Genomic DNA, 25,788 nt, shown 5'->3' with positions numbered 1-25,788 from the left:
GCACTAATTCTTATGAAGGCCTCTCGTGCTATGAATTCAGCTCTCTAAGCAAGCCAGTGCCTATACTTTCAGTTCTGAACTGCAGGCTAGCTGGCAGCTGACAAAGTCAGGAGCTTCAAAGGAAGGGGAGCAGATGGGAAAAGTGCTACAGCCTCATTTTTCTCCAGTTGTAAGAACTTGTCTTCCTATCAAAAGGACAAGAAAAATGACACGTGGGGCTTGCCATTTATATCCCAATTACTGATAACCCATTAATCTTTTCTTATCTAGAGAATAAAATAAAAGTTTCACCTCATTATTAGAACAAGACATTACTCAGATGTCTTTTGGGTAATCTCCCAAACATTTATTTTTCTTCAACTCATTCTTGACCTTAATGTTAGAATTCTAGTGGTCTCAACAGTTATTCATTTAGAAAGAATACCACCACAGTGGCTCTACTGGTAGTGCAACTTTTCTAATGGCTTATTTAAGCTTCTATAAGCAAATAACTAGCTATCCTAATGTTCAATCACAGCAAGTTTTAGAATGCATTATTCTGCTTAATTTTGAACGAGAGGAAATCACATGCTTTCTCACTATGCCCTCCTTTTGATAGCCAATGCAGCAGTACCCCAAAACAAGACCTTAATCACAGATGCTAACAGGCTTTGTAATTAGGGTGAATAATAGAACCAGTAGCAGACTCAATTCTGTGAAATATCTACTACACCTTTTATTTCCAGCTACAACAATTTAGGAGCACTTCTTTCACTTTGTGTCTGCAGCTCATAAAGTATTAGTTTCAAAACTTTTTGAGGAAACCATTACGCATTTATTAACTGTATATCTTTAAACAGTATAATAATATTTAGTAATATTATATTCCTTTTAGTAGTGACATTACTGTTTCATATACTAGAGTATCAAATACATATATAATTTGCCATAGACATCAGAACAAACTGAACACACAATGGGAAACAGAATGGAATTTTTAACCACTCTCGATTAAGTGAAAAAACTGCCCTTGATTGCTGCAGAACATTAGCAAGGGGCAACTACAGCCCCTGGGGAACATCATTTTATAATGTTATGGTCTACAAACACATATACACAATTTAAAACCTGAACCAATACTCCGAACTCTTCATTTCTTCTCTCCATCCATTCAGTTGGCAGGTAGTCCTGCATTTCAGCTGTAAAACACAAACTTCAGTACTTCTGTTATAAGGGGCCATATAGAAACAGAAAGACTTTTAAAAGCCCTTTTTAGTTTACTGTGCGTTTGTAATACGGTAACAAAATCCTCCTCAAAAATCACTGTCTCTTGTGCAGGGTGTATAAACTTCCCTTGCCTTCCTTCCTCCTCTGCCTTTCTGTCTCCATGAGCTTACAGTCCTGTCATGCAAGGCTGATGATAAATGGAAATGTAGCAAGGAGATTACAGCTCTCATTTATTAGCTCAGTAGCTTTCACTTTGGGGAACACTGATATGAACTCATATCCAACATCCTGCTTGGTGGAGTGTTCCTCCTTGAAATCAGCCACACCTGTTGCACTTCAGAGTATTTATATCAAAAGCTTTTCTTTATAGAAAAACTGCAGCATACACAGAATTGCTGAATCAGACCACAAGGAAGTGATTCAGGACAACATGGAACGTTTCTGTTTCATAGAAGCAGTTTTACACATACAATGCCTGCTGACAAAGCAGAAACAGCTCAGGGGTTAAAAACAAACAGAAAAACCAGTGATGAATTACAGTTTGAAAGTGGTTTTATCCTGCCCACAATACACGTAATTTGATTGAAAAAAGAATTCTATGTTTTGCATAAACAATGAAGTCCCACAGTAGAAAGATATTTTGCTAAAAAATATAAAATAGTTGGCAGAGCGCAGCTCCTTGGAAGTAAATTTTCATGTTTCCAAAGACCAGGAGGTGAAAGTGCTTTTTTTTCCTAATTTTCTTATTTTAAATGATGACTCCAAACTTTTGTTTGAAAGTTACCAGCTTTTAAGACTGATTTGGTGAGTGGGTCAGGTCACACAAATTCTGCGTATGTAAGGCCTTGTAGTTCCTAAAAGGCACAAAAAGGAAACCAGACCCATTAATCACCAGCACTGTCACCAGCAAATCTTGGGTTAAAAAGTCCTCATTTTTAATATCGTTTCTCTCTTACATTAAGAATATGTATCAACAAAGTTTCATAATTCCAGAGAAAATGTTCCTTTACAGTTTCTTGACTTGATTGTTTTGACTATTTCGCCTTTAAGAAATCTTCAGCTTGACAGACTGAATCCAGCTTTGGCTTTTAAGATACACTTTGCCACTTTGTGTGTCAGCCTTAATCCATTTGTCTTTTTCATTTCTTTGATTCATGTGACCTGGAAAAGAGAGTCCTGCTTAGTTCAATTTGTGTACCAAAATAGTCTTTATGCAATTTTAGCTGGGGCTTCTGACATTTCCTTTTTGATACAGTTCTTTGTATTCATCCCATTTCCCTTAATTTGTTGTTACATTTTTTACTGTGTTATTTATTATAAAATATCATAGGCTAGAAAATATGTCTACATTCAAGGTAGTTTGAAGTTGACATCTCTTTTGTAAGCATGGAAGAGAGATACTGGTAGGACCCAGTGACCCAAAGGACAAAACATGTTGCCAATATCACTGCTTTCTTATGTCAATGGCTTAAAAACAAAACAAAACTGAGATGTCTGTCTTCTATGTTTCATCTAAACTCAGTAAGAAGGGTCTGAAAACACTCTGAAAACCTCACTCTGTAACAAAGAAGAAAGTTGAACTTAACCCCATTTTACAGATCAGAAACTGAGGCCAAGAGAGATTAAGTGACCTTCCAAATTTATACAGAAGGTTTGTGACCAAATTGGGAATTAAACTGAGATCTTTTAGTCCCATATCTGTGCCTTTATCAGAAGATCAACCTTCATTTTGGTTTATTTTTACAAAGTGCCTTTTATTGTTATTTCAGCGTTCGTGTAACTGAGTGAATTCTAAGTTTAGAACTAATCTGAGCTTGGAATAGCATGTGAGATGGCAGGGAAGCAGATTCTGAAGCAACTTTGCAAACATGCTCCGCTCTGACCTGTAACAGAGCTGAAGTAAAATTCTGGCCGTGTCAAAAGCAGTGGCAAACCTCCAACTTACATCACTGCATTGGTTTCTACAACTCAAGCCAACATGCAGAATTTTTCAATAATATTTCAGCTTTTTGGTACAGCTAAGTGGGATTACTTCATGGCAATGGGCCAAGGCCAATACTAGCAGGCTGAAGCACGGTTCAGCAATACAGGATTTTCAGAGGAGTCCCACGCTGACCAAGTTCTCCCACTGAATGAAGGATTTCAGTATTCTTTCCTAACAGGCTGCAATGTGCCTTCAGGGATCTCCATGAGGAGGTCCCAGTACAACTTCTGCCCTCCTGGTTGCACAAGGTAGCAGAGGCCTCAACTACACCACTTGCTTACTGCATCCTTTCTACCTGAAGGCAGTGGCAGTACGGTAGAATCCACTCCATCTAATCAGGGATTTAAAATACATCTACGATGATCACTACAAAGCCAGGCAATGCACTGTATATGAAATCTGGTAACATCTGAAACAAGGAGAGTCTCCACGTATCAAAAAAAAAAGAACCAACAAAGTAACACAAAGGAAAATTTCACCTGATCCCTTCACAGAGTTCTGCAGCACTGAAAATGCAGCTGTTTTTCTAAGAGGAGAAGACACAGCAATTACAGGACAAAGACGTTTTCTCAGAAAGCGCCCATTGGAGTGCTTGGCCACAGCCATTTCCTCTCTCGTTTTTTTGTCACATGTCATGTTGTTCTGTGGAAGGAACAAAGGCTGAAGCACAGAACCAGCCCTGTAGATGATTTCACCCTGCCACATTTCTGCTAAAATTTTAACGGAGAGTCTTGGAGAAACACAGAAACAAACTGAGTCATTTCAAAGCTCAGTTGTAGTCTGAGCTCTGTTTCTCATTTTGTATTTGCTATGTGAACTTAGAAAAATGTTCTGTTCCTTGTGCTTCTTTTGGAGATTTGCCCATGAACAAATGCAGGAATATAAAACTGCCTGCAGCAAGCTCAGTATCAAATTCCATTCCCAGCGGATGCAGATCTTCAAAGTATCTTAAGGTTATTAATCCTATTGCAGTAGCAGCTTCAAATCAAGCTTAAGATACTTAAATTGTTTTGTGTAGGAGGTGCTAATCAAGCAACAAAACTTAAGTTGGAGATTTCTTGATCGCAGTTTGATCTTAATGATACCCAACTGCCTGTACTGTGGGAACGTTAAGCGGGTTTTGAGGATGACTTTTAGCATGATTAAATCACAAAAAAAAGCATTTCAAAACCCACCAGTCAACAGCATGAACTGAGGGAAAGACAGATGCATCAATATGCTGCATGGCCACCTTCTCAGTATAAAACTTAGGAAAAAGGAAGTTTTTCCACATGTGCCCAAGGCAGAGAAGGTCTTTGCAAAACTCTATGCAGTCAAGAATTGATCACTGATCCGTATGCCTTACTGTAGGCCAGAGAAACTGAAGTAGTTCTATGTTCATATCATAACACGTACAAAAATAAGCAAGATTTTAAATGCTTTTCTCTGGTTTTCTAAACACTGTGGTGCATCCCAAAATTGCTGCATACAGCTTGAGTTAAACACAAGCTGAAACCAATAAAAATCCGTAGGATAGCATCTCATCTAATGCGTTTTTTAAAAGTTGGATGAACTTCTTATTTGACTTAAAGGAATGTAATCTTTTTCCAGATACAACCTGGGCGTTTGTTTGTTTTTTAAGATACTGCTTTAAGGATCAAGGCTTCAAAGAGGGACAGTGTTTAGAGGGACACTGTAAATCTGCAAAACAAAGCTCTTCCCACTTGGACCTAGTGGCAAAGATTCAATAGAAAGTGCTTCTAGAAAAGAAGGGAAGTATTAAGGAAGTGCCTTGAGAACAAAGAAAATAACAAAGGACACAACAGCTAATAGGGTTACTCCTGGGATCAGAACTGAAACTTCGAATACAGCAGAGACAAATCAGCTGCAAAGTGTGGAAAAGGAGCGCTGTGCTTTCACAGCTGCTAAGTTTCAGAAGAAACTTAGGTTTCAGCTGAGGGCTGTGACACATGTTCTTTCAGTTATTTCCCTTTTAGAGGCAAGTTGCTTGCCTCACATTATTCACTCCCCCTTCTACTGTGTTTGTGTTTAACTCTGGAATTCAATGCAGCAAAAAAAATTATCTTAAATAATACAAATTTCTGATAACAAAATACACCCATAAAGCTTTGCAGATGGTGTACAAAGCTCATGGAGCTCATGCAGTCAGCTCTCTCCTCGCATCCTGGATAAACCAATCCTTGAAGCAAAACTAAACGTAAGCCCACAGTACTACATAGGCAGCTCTCCCACTACTGCTGGATGAGGAGCCATTCTGTGAGAGATGAGAAGACCTACGTAGGAAACAATCTGTCTAAATCCAATAAGGCCCAGACAGGAATCCAGTCCTAACCTCAAGCAGACATGAAATCCTTATTATTTCACTGCATGCCCAGTTGCTCTGAAGGTAAAGGTGCTCCTCACCACGGTCGTGTTGGAGAACCAGGCAGGGTAGAAAGACATGAACTGTGTTATAGGAGAAACCTGAGAAGTCAGAAATAGGATGGTGGCAGTGACACCCGTTCTACCAAAGGGATCCAGTAGTTGGAGTCACTTTCTCCAGAAGCAAATGAGGAAGGCGGGTATAGAATGTGTTCCTAGTGATGAAAGAATAACTGGAGATGGGTCAACGCATACTGTAGAGGCAACATGTGTCTGGAAGCTTTTACAAGAAAAGAAGATTAGAAAACAGGAGATTCTCTCCATCACCAGGAACAGATACAGTGGGAAAGGCCTACGTTAACGTGAAGGAAAGAGTCCTGGTTACTCTTGTGCATGGTCAACAGGTGACATGGCTCAGAGAAGCAGCCTTCAGATAAGGCTCAGCAAGGTGTTAGTGCTGTAGACTGATGAGATTAGACCCCAAACTACATCCTCTGAACTCTTGCAACTGTTGTCATGTTGGCTAAAATAAGGGAGCAGATATGCTTCTTGACTTGAGAGAAGATAAGCATTCACAAAGAATATGTTTGTTATTAGTAAAATAACAGAAAAGTATGAAGGGACTGGCTTGTCAGCTTGAGGAAGTAACAGTGGGATGTGGTAACATGTAAATACAAACATCCACAGCCACTGAGGAGCACCTGTGACACTGTGGGACTTGGACCAAAGACACTTGGTGCTGAAAGCCAGATTGAGCAACTGACCACCAAAGTTAAAAGCTCACTCAGCTCCAAGTAGATGGATGGCACCATGTCAAAGGTTGCTGCTGGATATCAGCTTGGCACTAGGACTGGGCCGGGGGAGAGAAAGATCTGGAATCAGATGAGTCACTGGCACCACTGAGAGACAGAAGATTTACATGTTGTAAAAGATGGATTATATTCCAGACTATTTGATTTGGAAATTGACACCATCAAGGAATGACTGCAAGACTTTTTTTCCAGGAAACTTAAATTGTCAAAACATAAGCTTGCAATGTAAGCATGTCAATAGCTGCATTCATTTACTCCCCAGATTCATCCACACACATGCTTCATAACCTTCCCTGCAATTACTTTGAAGTTGTGGGGAGCAGATGGCCACATCAGCTTGGAAGAAGAGGAAGTAGAGATGAAAGCAGTCTCCAATGTATTTTAATCTGACATGCTTGCCTAGGTCCTTCTTCAAAACCTGCTACAGCGCAAGTACTGTGACCTCTCCAGACCATTAGTTACTACTGAAAAGTTTATCCTGCTATTTAGCTAACCTTTCTTACTGTAAAATCAAATCATAATTTCTAGTTCCATCACCAGTGGACAGAGGACATTTTGTTTCATCTCTGCAGCAATTTCTGACATAGTAGAGAAGTGCATCTTCCCTCAGATTCCTTTTCTTAAGAAGAAAATAGCACTTTTTTTTTTCTTTTTAAATCTCCCTCCCATAAATGATGTTTTTGACCTCTGAGCTTATGCTCTCTTTAGGATTCCCTACGGTTCCTCATATCCTTTTTGAAGTGGACTACTCGAAACTGAACACATTCCAGCAAAGTATTACTAATGCCAAGTAAAGCCAAAGGATTATTTTGAGTTTTACAGAACAGTCCTGTTAATATACTATTATGTTTGGGTGGTTTTGTGTTTTTTCAACTGCATAACATTATTGCTTCCTGTTTACTCAAATACTCCTCATCTTAGGAATGCATATGTTCCTACCTCCACACTTCAAACGTAAAAATGATATACTGGAAAAACGGCTTAAAATGTAAACAAATCAGGATTATTTGAATGTTGATCAGTTAATTTAACATGTTTGTAGCCTCTTTGGCTTGAGAGTCTCCTAATTACCTTATCTTCTTAAATTACAGAATCAATTACTGGTACCTCTCCCGTTACCATATGTAGTTCCGGATGCTGTTCATGGTCTCTACAGGCTTCTTAGACAAGCTGATTCCTGGATAAAAGCAAGCCTGGAGAAATGGGGAAGGCACACACATCTGCAGGAAGGGCTATGAGGTGCAAGAAGCTACAGAGCCTACTTGACAAGGACATCCTCTTTTCCTACCCTCTTTGCTGTGTGAAGGAAAAAAAAAAGTCTTGACATGATTATTATTGTAAATTACTGGATTTACTTAAACATTCTCAAACGAGGCAGGAAAAGAAATGCTTTCACAGATGGAAGTTGGACCAGTACTTAGCATGAAAAATCTGTTTTTATAACTTTCATTGTACCATACTACAAGAGTGCCTACTGATGGCAATGGAAACAGATCCTTATTCCCGCAAATTACTCTGAGGAATAAAATACCCGGCATGTTCCCTGGTTCCATCCCTTCCCTGACAAGCATGCCAGCTTTGTAAGCAAGTCCCTTACTCTTCTGAAAGAGAAAACCTTTTGATAGTTTCATCACTCTGCATCTGAAGTGCTCGCTTCTTTTATCCTTCTGCTTTGATGAAATCCACATCATTTTTCCTCAGCTGCCTTGCAAAATCCTGGATGTGATTGCTCACACAGCCTTACTGTGCCACCTTCCTCACTCCTGTGGAAGCAGGAGCCTTGAAGCAAGATGAGGACATGGGTCATACCTGCCCTAAGAGCAGGAGGGAAGGCTGTGTCACATAGTGCAGGTGACAACCCAGGTGCATATTTACTCAAGTCGCAGAGTTCTCACTGGAAAACCTCCTCTCTCATATCTCACACAACACTCCCAGAGTCAAGAACAGCTTCCTGAAAGCAGCCAGTTCCCATCTCATCCACATGAAAACTGGCTGGTTTCTGAAAATACATCTATTTTTAAATTAATCTCTGAGCTCAGAGCTGCCATGCCTCTTGAAGTTTTTGGGTTTTTTTTTCTCTAGTTGGCAAAACTCCTCTCCCTTCCCCATTTGTACTTCTTTAGTTGCAGCAGAAAGACATCCGTCATCTCTGTACCTAAAACTTCAACAATAAACAATGTTTTCATGATATAGAAACAGCATTAAATCCCTTTTAATTATTTGAGAATCTACACTTAAAAGAAAATTCTCAAATATCAGCTTCTAAAAGAATCACAGAATCACAGAATTGTAGGGGTTGGAAGGGACCTCCAGAGATCATCGAGTCCAACCCCCCTGCCAAAGCAGGTTCCCTACAGCAGGTCGCACAGGTAGGCATCCAGGCAGGTCTTGAACATCTCCAGAGAAGGAGACTCCACCACCTCCCTGGGCAGCCTGTTCCAGTGCTCCGTCACCTCACTGTAAAGAAGTTCTTGCGCACATTGGTGCAGAACTTCCTATGCTGCAGTTTCCGGCCATTTCCCCTTGTCCTGTCTCCACTCACCACTGAAGAGTCCGGCCTCGCCATTCTGCCCCCCACACCTTAGATATTTATAGACCTGGATCAGGTCCCCTCTCAGTCTCCTTTTCTCAAGGCTGAACAGACCCAGCTCACTCAGCCTTTCCTCATAGGAGAGATGCTCCAGGCCCTTCACCATCTTTGTGTCCCTCCGCTGGACTCTTTCCAAGAGATTCCCGTCTTTTTTGTACTGGGGAGCCCAGAACTGGACACAGTAAAGAGATTGTTGGGAATGAGAAGACAGGTGCTTGGCTGCAGAAAGAACGCAGCATCCCTATGACGAGAAGCAGGAAGCCTCCCCCTTGCCATGTCAAAGGAACATTACTGGCTTGTCAAAGAAACAGAAAGTACAATTTTCAAAGGAATAAGAAAAGGAACCAAGCATACCTCAAAACCAATTAATTCATCTTCCTTTAGGTTTGGTGCCTTTTACAGAGAAGAAAAGGGCAGAATAAATCTGCTAAAAATCATTGGATACATAAGAAAATATTTAAGAAAGCTAAATGCCCAGTGTAGGGCAGATGAAGATGAGTCACTTCAGCCCAGCACTATACCCTGCAGAAAATCTGTTCCAGGGTCTGTTTTCCATTTACCTGTATTCTGACAAACTTATACGTACATTTTATAGACTTCTTGTGCAACTCCTCTTTGAAAGCAATCAGTGAGCAGTGGCCAAATGCTGCTGCCTCTGCGTAATTCCTGATTATTTCTGTGGCTTTGGGATACAAATATCTGAGAATTAACTAATTGGAGCTAACCTGCCAGAATCGTTTAGATACGGTATGGTAGGCTGAAAAATTGCTTCTGCTTCAGTGTTGATGGCACTACAAAAACACTGAGTGGACTGCAAAACCAGAGAAGCCTTTGAGCTGTGTATAGCTGAAACAGTAATTTTATCTTTAATGCTGCCAGAGTAGGAGGATGATTAGCAACAAGGAAATGCATTGCTCTGCTGCTGAGGCGCTTCACCACCTAGAGCCTTGTTGGAATCAAGGGCCCTTCCACAAGTTACTGAGGAGTTTTAAACAAGGTTTTAAAAAAATTATATTTAATAATCAGTAACAAATTTAGAAGCACATTACTGTTCAGTGCAGGAGGAGATATGTTCATACATTTCAAGAGCACAAGCAGGTTACGTACTATTAACATACATTTCTAACATTTCTTACCTGTGAGAACTCAGGAGTTATTACTTTACATGGGAGAGGAAAAGAAATTTTGAAAAGATTTTCTTAGTTTTCAAACAAAAGAAAACTCAGAGCCTCACCCGTCTGTTACTGTATCAGATCACACTGACATAATGCTTTCAAAAACAAAGCTGGAGCCTTCAACACATTATATTAGCATTGCCTCTTGAGCAAACTGAGTAATTGGTAACAGTAAGAGCCTCAACTTGGAGATGGACATGTCTGGAGAAGAGGAGACGTACACACCCAGACAATGAAAAGTGTAACTGCTTTCTAACGCAGGAATCAATAAGAGTTGGGATTCCCAAATGCAATTTTAAGTCTGTTAGAAGAATGTTCCCAGTAACCGCAGACACCTTTTCACGGATCCTTTATTCTGTATTTCAACTTCTGTTCCCAGCCACCTCCCACCCATCACTTCTCAAACTACCCCACCCTGTTTAACATTCATACTGTACATTTATAAACATACCTTTTAATTCATCCTCCTACCTATGCAGAGAAAACTTTTCAGTGTATTTTTAATTGATAGTCTCTGGCAATTTATTACATGAGTTTGCTTAAGGCAACAAAGCCCTGGCTTACATCCCACAAATTCAATGGAATAATGTTGAGAGTGAGTTTAACATCTAAGATGTTAAAAAAGCAGTTGTTTGCATTCACAATCATTTACCGAACAAAATGAAAGAGCCACCTAGAAACAAGGAGAGTTCAATGGCACAAGCAAATATCTGAAATCTGAAACAGATGAAACAAGAAGAGGCCAAGAGCAACAAGCTCATAAGAAAATGTGGATGTCTTTGACTGATGCCAGACAGACGTTTAATGGTAGCCAAGCTTAGTAAGCCTTACCGCTTAAAGTTACGTGATCATCTTTGGAGGCACGCCGTGTCTCTTTTAACTCGATCTCTGAGCTCACATCCACTTTTCTTCCAGACAACTCTAAGTAGGCTTTGAGAGAGGCAGGTACCTTGACTGTTATAGAACCTGACAGATTTAAATGAAAGCTTAGATTAACATTGAGATCAAAGCATGAAACAGGCCATTATACAGCAAATTTGAGGCAAACAGTCCTTCAGACACTGTAACCTCTTTTTTTCTGTCATGAGATTAATAAAGATAACTTCATTTCTCATAATCAGAATACTGTACGTCACATTTAAAATAGAACCGCAGTATTTCTTCAGGCAGCATGAGAATTCACACTGCCATACATTACCAGAAACAGCTCTTGCTAGAGGACGTTATTGCAAGGGAGGCCTAAGGAAGCAAATAAAACAAGTGACACAAGTATTATGACTCTGGTTTCATCTTACAGTTGTGTATTTGCACTCCTGAGCATGGACACAAGGTTTGATTTAATGAGTAATCCAGCTACTGCACGCAGCACAACACAAGAATGTTAGAGAAGAACTGCTCCTCTGCAGTGATGGGATCCTGCTTGTGTACTGTTAATGCTGGCAAAAAAAAAAAAAAAAAAAAAAAGGGTCTATATGTAGGAATCCTTTTTCCTCTAAATAAGTGCTTCTGTGCAGCAGATTGAATGCAAATACTGGGCCACCAACCTGCCAATGTTCATCATATTTGGAATTATTCAATTGCAATGTTTGGAAGCTGCACACTGCACACTAAAATACTAAAACTAGCAATAATCAAAATACGCATTCTACATACATACTCCTTAGTTTCTACCCAGCTCTAACATTCACTTTGGAAAAAAATAAGACATTTTCACACTTTCTTTAATTACATTCAAAAAGCTGAAGCAGATCACAGTTACAAAACTGATGTAATAGCTGCGTAGCAGCGTGAAAGCAACCCAAGCTATGCAGTTTACATTTGCACAAATCCATTGCCTGTCACACTCCTGAAGAAAAAATAACTGCCAAGACTTTAGGCCTAAATTTTGCTGGATGCACAAAAGCAATAGGATAAAAGAGGAAAAAGTCTTTTCCTTGGTCCTCCCCTCTGGGAGCAGCTCAGTGACGTGACTCATAAAATCCAACACATGCAACTCGTTTATCACAAATAGGACATTTTCTACTCGGCAGCTGTCAGCAGTTACTCCAAAGTTACATAGTAAATGAAAACAGAACTTTATCAACTCTGCCTTAACTAAACTGTGCTGCCAGAAGAGCCATCAGGCAGTGTTTCCAAAATAACATTAACTAGCTTTTGTTAAATACACTTTTCTTTGCTACTAAATCAAAGAGACATGACTTAGTGATTCAAAATGCAACTCAGATATAATATAAAAATAAATTTACTCAGACCAATGAAGCCAGAACGGCATATAAAGAAGAATGGCATAAATGATTCTAATCCGTTTTTTTCATTATTTCCCTTGTGATTAACTGCTACATGTAATAGGGCATAAGATTATCTCTCAGATTAGCAGAGGAAACTACCAAATACCACATTCATTTAAAACTGTCTGACATCATGTTAACATAAAGAGTGCTGTAGTTTTGGATTTCTTCGCTTGTTTTGCAAAGTTAGGGCTAACAAGATATCTTTAGTGCTTAGTTATTCACAACATCATCTCTTCTGAATGGCAAAAATGATAAACTCTAGGAGTGTGCAAAGTTACAGTGAGTAGACAGGAGGGGAAGAAAGCCAGGAAGAATGGTGGAGGGCACTCTCACATTTATTGTTCTGCCTTCCTGATTCAATAACAGAACATTTCATCAACAAAAAGCAGGGAAAAGAAATGTCAGTGTATGTTGGTCATCAGTGAATATGCATGTAATATATACCAGCAGCATGGATTACGCTGTATTCAAGACAAAGATAACCCAAGTCAACTCTGCAGAATTCTACTGAATAGATCACCAAGAAAAAGTATTTAAAGAAGTAAAAAAAAAAAAAAAGAAAAAAAAAAACCTGTAATCCGTTTTAAAGCATCATTGTACCTTGTTGAGTTTACTGCATTTTAAGTATCTATATACGTTTTTTAACCATGAGGTAAAAAAGAACACAAATTACCAAAAATCATGTAATAATCATTTTAAATAGACAAAAAAAAAAAAAAACCAACAACCCTAATCTTCTTTATTTTATATCATAAATTGCCATTAAAAAAAAAAACAAAAAAAAACGTGCTGCAGTTTTCTAACCTTTCTGGGATTTCAGATCCACTTCTCTTAATTGACTGACATAAACATCTATTGCCCCATGAAGTGTAGAAGCTTTTAGACTTCCATCTGATGAATCTACAAAAGAAAAAAAAACAATGAAAGGATTTGTGTACATTTAGAAAGGTGCTACTGTTCACTTTTAGAAAAAAATTTGCAATAATCTTATTTTTGCCCTTTGAACTAACTTCATAAATTCCTGTATGTTTAATATTCGCTGTTAATTTAATGAATCCTCATAAAAAGACTTGGGTTGGAAGGGTCCTTAATGCCCACACATCCCCACCCCCTGCTGCGGGCTGGCTGCCCCCCAACAGCTCAGCTGCTCAGGGCCCTGTCCAACCCGGCCCTGAGTGCCTGCAGGGATGGGGCACCCACAGCCCTTGAGTAAAGAATTTCCTCTCAACATCAAACTGAAATCTTCCCTTTCAGTTTAAAACCATTCCCCTTTATTCTGTTGCTATCTAACCACGTAAAAGACTCCTTTGAAGCACTGAATGTCAGACTTTGCTGAGAAAAACAGGCTTCTGATCAAAACTTCTCTTTCCAAACCAGAATTATAAGCATGTCCACCTCCTAATACAAGGATAAGTTCATATTTGTATGGACTATCTGAACTATTTTAGTTGTCCACTAAAAAACTGCACTAAAAACCACTCTGGGCAGGGCAGCTTTACCCACAAAAATACCATAAGCCAAGGACCAGCAGTTGTGCGTTGCAATGTGGTGACAGAAGAATTTCTGAAGTAACTGCTGCAATTTAACACGCATAAGAAAACAACATTCATTCTTTGCCCCGGAATAAATAGGCACACACTTTCTTCTATAGCTCACTAGCTGCCATTTATGAAAGCAGAACTTTCTCAAAAGCCCTATTCTCAAACAGAAAACATTTATTAAAGGCTACTTCTCAGGTATACAAACAATGTGCAATCTATTCCAATTGGATTTACACACAGTTTTCCACAATATTACAGAGTTCACTTTTGAGCTACCAAACAGACCTACTGCTGATAAAAATTGCAAAAGAATTACAAAGCAACTCTGGAGAAGTGTGAAGAAAAATCACATAATTTAAGTGAGCAAATTAGGAAGACTGCTGGAAGTGAAAATATTAACCAAAACTATCTTGAAACACAGAAGAAGAATATTTTCCTTAGTTTCCACTAAGTAAATAACAGAACAAGAAGCACAGTCATGTTTTCAGAGGTAGCTAAAACAACAAAATCAAACCTGACTAAAATTTGTCATTTCAAAAGTGAAAATATTCACTGGGGAACTCAATTAATCACAACAAAGATGTCCACCATTAATGCCTCAATCTCACATCTGGAGCAGATGTGGAAGATCAGTGTATTACAAGAAAACATGGAAAGGGATTATTATCCCTCAGCTAGAAGTGAGTTCTTTGGAGGGAAAAGCAACAAAAAAGTGGGCAATCCTGATTTAGACAGCTGAGAAACTGACACCATCTTTGGCCAACAAGAAACCTGTAACAGCTGGAACTGGCTGTGAATGTTTTTCCCATGCAGTGGATTGTATGTAAAAGGAATACTGTTCCAGCTCTGAAAGAACAAATAAACTCTTTGTTACCCGAAATTAATTAAGTGGATAAGAGATTTTGCTTGGGTAGGTCACAATTAAGCATTTTCTTGGTAACTTTTTTAAAGTTTGTAATATTTAAGTTTGAAAATGACAGTCACAGGGAAACAGTTAATGTTTACATGAGTCAAACTTCTAATAAAAAAAACTGGTACCAGCAGATAGACATTTTCCCATAAAAAACTATTTTACTTTTTGCAATCAAATGTAGTAACAGCCTATCACTGAATATCCATGAGTACAAGGGTGAATAGCAATAGGATAAGGAAGAATGGTTTTAAACTAAGATGGGAGATGTAGGTTAGATAGTTGGAGGAGGTTTTTCACACAGAGGATGGTGATGCACTGGAACAGGTTGCCCAAGGAGGTTGTGGATGCCTTATCCCTGGAGGCATTCAAGGCCAGGCTGGATGTGGCTCTGGGCAGCCTGGTCTGGTGGTTGGCGACCCTGCACACAGCAGGGGGGGTGAAATTGGATGATCGTGGTGGTCCTTTTCAACCCAGGCCATCCTGTGATTCTATGATCCATATATCCCTGACAGAGTTTGTTGTCAACAGATACAGGAAATATCCAATCTCTAATTCTTCTTTTTTAAACAAAGCATATTATTAGTTCTTTGCTCTGTAAAGAAGCACCATCCTGTTGTGATGGGAAACAGCTACTCCAGGGGGAGCTGCTCGCAGTCTGGGCAGCACAGCTAGCTGATGGAACTTTAAAGAGATCAACAGAAACAATAGGAAACATGTTTTAGGCGAACAACCAAATGTGATTGATAGAAAAAGTTTTATGGACATCAAATCAGACACTGAAAGACGTAAAGTTGCCCATGACTTCTACAAAGCCCATCTTTTTTAATGCTGCTTAAGGTTTGCATCTCTATATGTAAATAAGTGGGAAGCAGGAAGATGGCAGAACAGGAAAAGGGGTTAAAAACAGAGATGACAAAGTTCTACAACTCAAATAGGTGAATTCAAATAAATCAAGATTTTAACAAGAAAAATTACCTTACATTAAATAAGAGAATCTAGAAGGACAGAATAGTTAATAGAGACAATATACAGTTCACAATTCAGACACAACAGAAGTGAGACAATTAGTTTTTACGTGTAAGTATACATCCATCATTAACTGGGTTTTAATGCAAATAACAGGAGTAAAAACAAGAAAAGGAGCATACTTTAAAATTCAGTTTCCTAGGGACTGACAGTTCAAGAGGAAATACAAGGATGAATTGTTCTGCAAAAAGAACAGATGATTACTCTTGAGCAACCTCAACTATTTAAGAATTTACTACTGCTACTACAAAAAGTTAGTTTTTAAGCTTTAAGAAAAATAACTCTGTTGTAGTAAACATCAGCTATGCTACATTTATAACAACAGCAAATGGAGACAAATCTGTTGCTAACAAAGCTGTCCAGAACATTTTTCAACCCCTAATTTCCACACAGATTTTATAACTGTAACCATTGCTTTTAAAGGCCATAGTCTGTTGTGAATAACCTGTTCTGCTGGCAAAAAAAAGAAAATAACTGCACTCTTCCATCCTGCACCACAATACAATGTGTCAAGTATGACTTCATCTTGATAAGCCTCTGACCTAATGTAGGTCAGGTAGGATCTTTCAGAATATCCAAACTCATGAGGGAAGAAAGCAATTAAATATATATATATATCAATTGTTTTTCCATTTGTGGCAATTATGAAAAGCTTTCAGACATTGTATCTGTATGAGGGAAAATATTGCACGTTAGAGGTTACCAGAACTGGATCATACTTGGATGCCTAGTTTTATTTTTCCTGCCTGCAATTCAGACTAGTTAACTCTGCACTGGAACAAAAGCATCCCTTTGTGGGTGAAGCAATAGGACAAGGGGGAATGGATTTAAAGTGAAAGAGGAGAGGTTTAGTTTGGATGTTAGGAAGAAATTCTTCACTCAGAGGGCAGTGAGGCACTGGCACAGCTGCCCACAGGAGTGGGTGCCCCATCCCTGGAGGTGCCCAAGGCCAGGTTTGATGGGTTCCTGAGGAGCCTGATCTGGTAGACGTTAATCCTGCCCGTGGTAGGGAGGTTGGAACTAAGTGATCTTTGACTTTGTCCCTTCCAACCCAAGCCACTCTATGATTCCATGAAGTGTGTATACTTCATTTTTCACCTATAAAGGTATGGGTATTGACAACTGTTGCAAGATGTACATTCTGCAAATACATAATCTCTCATTAAAAGTTCTAAAAAATATATTGCTTCCAATACACTAGGTATCTAAAAGTTAATATTGTAACAATATTGGGAATTTTCATTGTCATTACGTAAGAAGCAATGAATCATCACAGCATCATCAGCATGGCTTAGTGTTTGAACACATCCAAAAGAAAAAAAATTGTGGTTTTCTAAGCTGCAAGGAAAATGACACTACACCCAGACAACACCTACTTTTACTGTATTCTCAAAACCATTAACTGTTTTCTCCAATACATAAGCTCTGTCCAAAACACACTCTACGTTCAACAGGACATAAAGAAAGGGAAGAGGAAAGAGAAAACAGAGGTAATAACTCAGTAAGTATTAACACGCAGCAGACTAAGTTTTTTATTATTAATTTTTTATTTTTATTTTTATTTTTTAATAACCTGGCACCTGAGGGATGAGAAAATGCAGCTGACTCCAGTCTCTCTCTCCGGAGAGCAGGATTCTTTGTAAAAGATGGTGTAGGGGAAAGCATGGGCACAAAGGAAAAAGAATTTGCCATCAGCAGAGGCAAGGCCAAGTTCTGAGACCAAGATCTGAGATAGGAGACTGGAAGACAAAGGCTGCTTAAAATGAGGACAAATACATTAACACATTTCATGTAGGTGGCAAAGACTAGATCAACTGAAGCACTGAGACACAAGGGTGTGCATGGTTAACAAATATGTATTTTAAAGTATATATGAACACTACTGTAGGATGGTACAAAAAAAATGGCCTCAATGGAATTCTGAAATCAGACTTTTTATTTAAAAATTCCCATAGAGTACATTTTAAAAATCAAATGCTCAAGGAGAGGGGAAAAAAGAAATAATCAGATGCAACCTTGCTAAATAAGCTGTTTATTGTTTAATTTTTCAGCTGTCCAAAACAAACAAACAAACACTGTTTTTCACATTCAAAGACCTCTGAAAATAAGATTCTGGTATTCTGCCTCAATGCTAGAGAAGAGAACTACCTTATGAGAACATTCTTAAATCAGAAGTCTTAGATACTTCAGCTCACTTTCATGTGAGGATCATTCAGAAATAGTAAGGAGATACTCTGCATATTTTCAAGAAAATTGAAACTTTGCTGTAATTGCTAGGTTTCAGGTCATTTAAGACAGTGAGTCTACCATAGGAAGTCACTGAAGCCTTCTGGTCTTCCAGTATTGGTTGCTGAAGAAAGAAGCTGGCAGAATAATGCCAACGGACACTGACATCCATAAAAGAGAAAAAACAAAAAGATAAGGGATTTCTTGGATGTTTATATACATTCCTGCTTTCCAGAGTAAGCTCCTGGTGTTTATAAACCAGTGTCAATTTGCCATCAAACCTGTAAGCCATTTCCCCTGAGTTAAAGTAATACCATAAGAATTTTCTCTTTATTTTTTTGAGCTGGTAGAGGAAAATCTGGTCTGGCAGCAGAGTAGAGAATACATAGTCAGACAATAACAATAACATTGAGGAACAAACAAGTTTTAGCTGGAGTGAACACAAGTCAGCCTTGCACCCTGGCAGAAAAGAAGGCCAATGGTAACCCTGACAGTATCAGCTGCAGCATAGCCAGTATACTAAGGGAAGGGACTCACTCAGTACTTGCTAGCCACATCTAGAACACAGCATCTAGTTTTAGGGCTCCTGATAAAGGAGAGACATCAATCAACTAGAGAGAACTCAGTGGAGGAACACCAGATAGTTGGGGTCTAAAGTATTTCCCAGTCAGGAGAGGCTGAGGGCTTATGCAGCCCACAGAACAGGCAGCTTCAGAACCTGACAGTTAGCTCCCTACTATCCACGAGGAAGCAATGAAGATGTCAAAGACAGTCCTCAGAATGGGAGATGACGAGAACACAAGGGACAAAAGGCTTAAGCTGAAACATGAAGGATTTCATCTGGATGTATGGAAAATCTTTTTCATCCTGAAGGCAATTACATACTGGAACAGTTTGCCCAGGGAAGCTGTATAGTCTGCATCCTCGGAGATCTTCGAAACTACAAGATAAAGCCCTGAGCAACCTCACAGCCAGCACTGCTCGAAGCACTTGGGTTGGACAAGACAACCTCCAGAGGACCCTTCTAACACTCACCATTCTGTGCCTGACTTCCTGAAGACTCTTCCAACCTCAGTTTTTCTATGAACTTCGCAAATAAGAGTTTTAAAAGATCAAAAAAATTCTTAAAAAAAAAAAAAAAAAAAAAAAAAAAAAAAAAAAAGCTGTCCACTGTTTTTTGTCGTTTAAATTTCTAATAGTTATTTTAAGTAGTAACATGCAGTAGACTTTAAAACAGTTGCTTCAAATTAAGTCATCCAAAATCCCCAGAACATGCTAGAAGTAAAATGCTTCTAGTGAAGGGTTGGCAAACAATTTAGTTAGTGACTAACAAAGCTCATGGTATGGGAAAAGGCATTGTCGCTACTTTCATATTTTAACAGTAACAGTGTAGAACACTAACACGTGCTAGATACTTAAAATTACACTGAAGTTTGGAGAGAATCTTTAAACATATATTTACACAAATATCCCAAAATAAAAAAAAAATACATGAGCTGGATAAAACTAGTCTAAAAACAACAATAAAAATTAGAGTGAAAGACAACATTGGTTTGCTGTTTCAATATAGGAGCATACAAGAGATTCCTCAAAATTGTGTTGTTTTTTTTCCTTGAATAGTTCGAAAATAAACACAGCATTCTCAACTGTGCTTTGCCTATTAAATAAACCTTCCAGAAGGGTACATCCTCAAGATCTATAAAGGGTTGTATTTTTCAGTTATCTGATAGAATTATTACTGCAGAGAATTAAATAATTATATACATATGAAAACCCAACTGAGAATGTCAGAAGATGCAAGTATTTCTTTGTATTTCTATCAGCAAATGTCAGTTTGTTGGACAGTCAGAGTTATCTTGTGGCATTAATTCCTCACGTACAAAAATCTAGCAAATAAATTTTACATTTTCAAGTTTTCAGAGTTGAAACACTGAATCGTAAAAGCCATTTGCCTTTAGAAAAGTTCATACAAAATTAAGAGGCATAATCCTCTTCAGGAAAAGATTAACTGTAATCAGCCAGAAATAAAATCTGAGAAATAAAATTAGTTCAACAATCACAAAGCTTCTAAATGTTTAAGCTGAACCAGGTTAATTAAGGGAAAATAATCATCTGTTGGTGGAAAAAATTAGCTCCTGTGTTAAGAAACCTTTAAGCAGTCTTCATATTCTATGAGTTTATTTAACAGAAGGAAAAACAGACTAGCAAGCTTGATTTAATTCTGTGGTTTAATGACTAACTCATGAGAATGTGTACTGCATTCATTTTCCAGGAATATTAATATAGATTGTTCAGAAACATAAGAGGACTTGTAACAGGACAGCATGTCCTGCAAGATGCTTAGTAAATGACTGTAATAACCATCACTAGTCTTATTTATACCTTCTGTATTTCAGTTTAATACCAGAGAAATAACAAGAAAGTGGTCAAGAAAGTGAGAAACTCAACATACAGAACATCAGGTTCTATATATCTATATAAGATTCTATATACATATATACACACACACACACGGTTTCTTAACATAATGCAACTGATAAGGTGTAACAGTTATTAACTGAGAAGAAATTTAAGACCAACTTTCTACTTCTTGAGGGGAGAGAGAGTCATCAATGTAATAGTTTGGAATCACTAGGCTCTCACAAGCTTTTTTCCTACCTCACAATACATCAATGATTAATGTTACATGATATGAAAATTACACAAAGCAAATCACTGATAACAAACATAAGACAGAGCTAGATTAAAGGCAAAATGATTACTCTTGACGCACGCTTAATATTTTCTTATGCCCTTTTGTCCAGTCTTAATCTATAGATACTTAGATTCAGTCTAATGCCTAAAGCACAGGGAGTATAGTGGCTTGCCTGCAAAAGGCTGTTAGAGCCAAGTTTGGAAAATATCTTTCAAATACACACTAGTGAATGCTGCTCTTGAAAATAAAAGGAATGAGGGCAGAAAAATTTGAAGATAAGACTATCTACTTTCTTTTTGTGTGAATAATCATATTTGAAAAGGAAAGAGTGAGAGAAAAATTATCTTAGAGAGAAGACATAACGTACCTACTGTGACACTCCCTGTTTTTGTCTCAAGGTTGGTGTTACCTATTAAAGAAAGAAAAAATAAGATTTTAATATTAAAAGTGGATTATTTGACTGGCTTCTCAAATCTTAATAGAGATTAAATAATGTGATCTCATAGTGAGATATATGCTTTGCATATAAAAGCAAGAGTATAAGCCAGTTATATTGCTTCAATATTATTGTTTTACAAACAAAAAAATCTTAACACATGGGAAAAAAAGAACTTATCCTGGATGAAAAAAAACTGGTCTGAGTAAAGCAAAAAAGGAAGAGAGGCACAGTATTTTTCTGCATTTTTTTTTTTTTTTTTAAGTTGGTCAGACGCCCACATCAACACTATAGATTATTTTAGTAGTTTAATAGGATGAATAACAAAATAGTTTCTATTCTCCTTCTTTTCCTGTGTGTCAATATGTATGTGTCCCTCATCCTCCAACACATGAATTTTTGCTTTATATTCAAAGGTTGTTTCCTAGACAATTGCATAAAGAATCACTGAACTGTACCTACTCCCTCCAAACTTTCTCTTATTACATATATAACAACCCACTGACAATGCTTTTCATTGAATTCAGTGAGATCTGAGTGTACTGTGCAGACTGGAAAATCAAACAAGAGTGTAGAATGCCTACGACACAGAATGGTCTCTTACTGACCCTGCATTATAGAATCATAGAATTGCTCAGGTTGAAAAAGACCTTAAAGATCATCGAGTCCAACCACAACCTAACCATACTACCCTAAGAAACAGCCCTCCACTAAATCATGCCCCTGAGCACCACATCCAAACACTTTTTAAACACATGCAGGGATGGTGATTCAACCACCTCCCTGGGGAGCCTATTCCCAGTGCTTACTTTCAACTGGCCCTGGTTTGTTATCAGTAAATCTCAAAATAAACATTCCTTCCACATTAAGCACCAAGATATGTGGAAGGATGAGGGATGTACCTCATAACAGCATGGGTGGCTCTTCTGTTAAAGTCTAAAAGTTGGTAGAAGCTCTCATATTTCCATTTATGCCATGCGTACTGCACCAGAAGAAAAGCTTTAAGTGAAAAAACTGAACCGTGACAGTTCACTCTTCCTACTCCCTCATTGACCCAGAAGGATAACAAACCAAAATAAAAAGAAAAGCTGATCACATTAATTTAGTCTAATTTAACAAGGCATAGTATTCACAGAAGTTTCCAGATCCTGATCAAGTTCTGCTCCTGTCTTCTGTAATCATACAGTAATTATATAGTCATTAGGGTAAAATGCATTCCACTGTATGATCTGTAATGTTTTCTTTAGCAGCCCACGAACTGAAAGCAAGAAAAGAATCCTATCATCAATAGTCTCGAATTCATTGTTTCAAGCACATACTGCACAAAATACTGAGCTGTTCTGCAAATTACATTTGAAACATAACAATTTTTCAGTGGATTTGAAAGAGGCTTGGCTTCATTGTTGGGTTTTTACTTTGCTTTTTTTTTTTTTTTTTTTTTTTTTTTTTAGAGCACACAATAATTACCTCATCCTTCTCCCCATCTTATCATTACTAGTATTTACTTTTATACAATCTACAAAACAACCCTAGCATTTCATCAGCCAGCAACTCCCAGAGATTACACACAATCTGAATATAGCACTCATATAGGACTTGTGGATTTGCCGCTGTTTGTTTTTGCAGTTTTCTTTCTCCCTTCTGTTTTGTTAAACAGTTCCTTGAAGAACATTAAATGTTTAGAAATCAAAATCATATCAATCACAAACACATTGTCACATTGCATATGACTAAAATTGCATAATGCACACATATTAGAGTGATAGGCTGATTTCAAACACCTAGTTAGAACAGAAGTTACTTTTAAAGGAGATGGGAGTTTCCTGCTGTGTCCACAAATAGTGCAGAGAAGCGTATTTTAGTCAAACACTGAAAAGTCTAAGACCTAATAGTTTCAACAGAAAATTTATTACAGTGGCTTAGTCGTTTTTGATTTGTTTTTCTTCTTCTGAAGAGCTATCTTTTCCACCACATACGAAAAGCTTGAGACTATATAGTTTTGCAAGACAGGGTCAGTGCAAGTCCAAGGAGAAAAGAGTATATATATATTCTTTATATATAATATTCCAGCTTTGGGAATATAAATAAGGGCATCACTTTATGTTATTTCTGTTTCTGCTTCCTCTCAAGGAAGCTGGGTTATGCTGATGAAGCATGCAGAAGAGGAATTAAGAATGCCTACATGCATATCATCCTACCTCTACTGTTATGTTTCCTTGCAAGACTGATTAGATTCAACTGGGACTATTTAATCCCTTCACTTCAGTTGTGGCTTAGACTACAGAAACAAACATGTACATTCAATGATATTTCCATGCAAACTAAAATCCCCCATTCTAAGGGCATCTTAATATAGTGACATCAGCTCCAAAATATTCTATAAGAGCATATTTCTGGACACTTCATTCTAACTGTCTAATTGAATAAAAGTTAGTTAGCTCTTATGTAAAAAGGTGCAGTGACCTGCAAAATCATAGAATTATAAATTGGTTGGGGCTGGAAGGAACCTCAAAGATTGCTTAGTCCCACCTCCCCTGTCACAGGCAGAGAAACCTTCCAAAAAATCAGGCTGCTTGAAGCCCCATCCAACCTGGCCTTGTGCCTGTCCAAGAATGAGGCACCCACAGCTTCTCTGGGCAGCCTGTGCCAGTGCCTCACAACCTTCATACTGAAGCATTTCTTCCTTATATCTAATCCATACCTACGCTTCTTTACTTGAAGGCCATTACTCTTTGTCCTATCACTACAAACCCCATAAATACAGCCCCCATCCAGTTTTCCTTTGGGCTCCCTTTAGGCAGTAGAAAGCCAATACAAAACCTTCTTAGAGCCTTATTTTTTTTCCAGGCTGAACAACCCCAACTCTCAGCCAGCTTTCATAGGAGAGATGCTCCAGCCCTCTGATCATCCTCAAAGCCCTTCTCTGGGCGTGCTTCAACAGGACTACATCCTTCTCATGCTGGGAGCCCCAGAGCTGAAGGCAGTAATACAGGTGGTGGTCACACAAGAGCAGAGCAGAAAGGAAAAATCACCTCCCTCAACTTGCTGTTCACCCTTCTGATACAGCCCAGGATATGGTTCACTTTTTGGGCTGTAAACACACTGCTGGGTCATGCTGAGTTTCTCATCAACCAACACCCCCAAGCTTCTCCTCAGAGCTGCTCCTAACCCATTCTCTAGCCAGCCTGTATTTGAGTTTGGGATTGCCCTTTCCCAGCTGCAGGACCTTGCACTTGCCCATGAGCCTGGCACAGGCTCACCTCTCATGCGAGTCAAAATCCCTCTGGATGGCATCCCTTCCCTGCAGCATGTCAACCACACCACACAGCTTGGTGTTGTCAGCAAACTTGCTAAGGATGCACCCAATCCAACCATCCATCTTGTCAACCAGGATGTGAACAGCGCAGGTCACAATCCCAGCAGTGACCATTTGTCATTGGTCTTCTCCTGGACATTCAGCCACTGACCACAACTCTGAGCACAACCATCCAGCCCACTCCTTATCCACCAAATGGTCCATCTGCCTATTCTGTAATTTTGAGACAGTATCATTCACATACCTCCTAGCAAGAGTGAAAATATACACCTCTGCAGACAAGCATTTTTAATTTAACATAAAAGTTATGCTTATGGCATAACTAAGTAAAATTTGAAATTCTGTTTAGATTTTTAATAACTACAAAAGTACAAACAACAGTCTTGCACTGAGAGAAGGAATAAAATCTCACAGACATTAAGAAATCAAGCTAATAAATTAGAAGTCAGGTGCTAATACTACTTGTATTCATCCTCCTAACAGTAATACAGGTGCTCTGTAAAAAAGCAGTTTTCATTCTCTAGCAAAACCGCCAGGTAATTTCAGCATTGTAAGACTTATGTAGACATAATACACACTCAGCTTGTTTAATAAGAAAAGGCCAAGACAGACTTTTGCCTCCTGCTTCTTTGTACTACTCTGGTGGTGTACTTTGTGTGTGTGTGTGTGTGTGTGTGTGTGTGTGTGTGTGTGTGTGTCTTTTTGTGACAGGGAATTATCTTCTGACGATATGCTCATGCCTCCATAATCTGAGGCACTGGAGAGCAAAAGTACTGAAGACAGAATTACCATTATGGGATTACTTGAGGTCTATAATACACGATCACTGTAGTATTTCTTTAGAGTTGTTTCTAGTCTTTCATTTCCTAATTTTAATTCAGTTCAGGCCCTTCCAGAGCCAAGGTTTCCACTCAAGCCACTAGGATTATACAACCCAGGTTTCAACTACAGAACAGGACTCATGCAGGTCCGTGAAATTTGAGTTGTGTGTGTGAAAACCATAAACTTTTTCTTAACCATAAACTATTTCTTTTTAAAAGAAACAGCTAAAATACTGTTAGGTGTTCCAGTCCCATTTAGTAGATTGCTCATGAAAATAACTCTGAAGTAATGTTAGAAATATCTTGCATAATTTTGAAACAGTTGAACTTGCTTTCACACTGTTCCTTAGTGAAATTATAATGAAGCATTACAAAGGGGGTATGTCATTAACAAC

At 38.4% G+C, this 25,788-nt stretch overlaps 1 protein-coding gene across 1 annotated transcript in view; it reads right to left on the bottom strand.

Annotated features, from left to right (window-relative positions):
- Positions 1-1,740: 1,740 nt before the first annotated feature.
- The window catches only part of FAM185A (family with sequence similarity 185 member A), a 40,817-nt gene continuing 16,769 nt past the window's right edge, over positions 1,741-25,788 (bottom strand). Inside the window, exons 5-8 of the mRNA XM_042815781.1 lie at positions 21,188-21,229; positions 13,224-13,319; positions 10,960-11,094; positions 1,741-2,367 (exon numbers count right to left, since the gene is read on the bottom strand). Coding sequence (XP_042671715.1) covers positions 2,252-2,367; positions 10,960-11,094; positions 13,224-13,319; positions 21,188-21,229 — 389 coding nt within the window. The 3' untranslated portion in view covers positions 1,741-2,251. The remainder of the gene's footprint in view (positions 2,368-10,959; positions 11,095-13,223; positions 13,320-21,187; positions 21,230-25,788) is intronic.

The sequence above is a fragment of the Centrocercus urophasianus genome, unplaced genomic scaffold, assembly GCF_019232065.1.
Source record: "Centrocercus urophasianus isolate 14NV4802_14NV808 unplaced genomic scaffold, USGS_Curo_1.0 seq_15, whole genome shotgun sequence".
In the NCBI taxonomy this organism is placed as follows: domain Eukaryota; kingdom Metazoa; phylum Chordata; class Aves; order Galliformes; family Phasianidae; genus Centrocercus; species Centrocercus urophasianus.
Note: the sequence above shows the minus strand (reverse complement) of the source record. Positions and strands in the feature narration are given on the sequence as shown.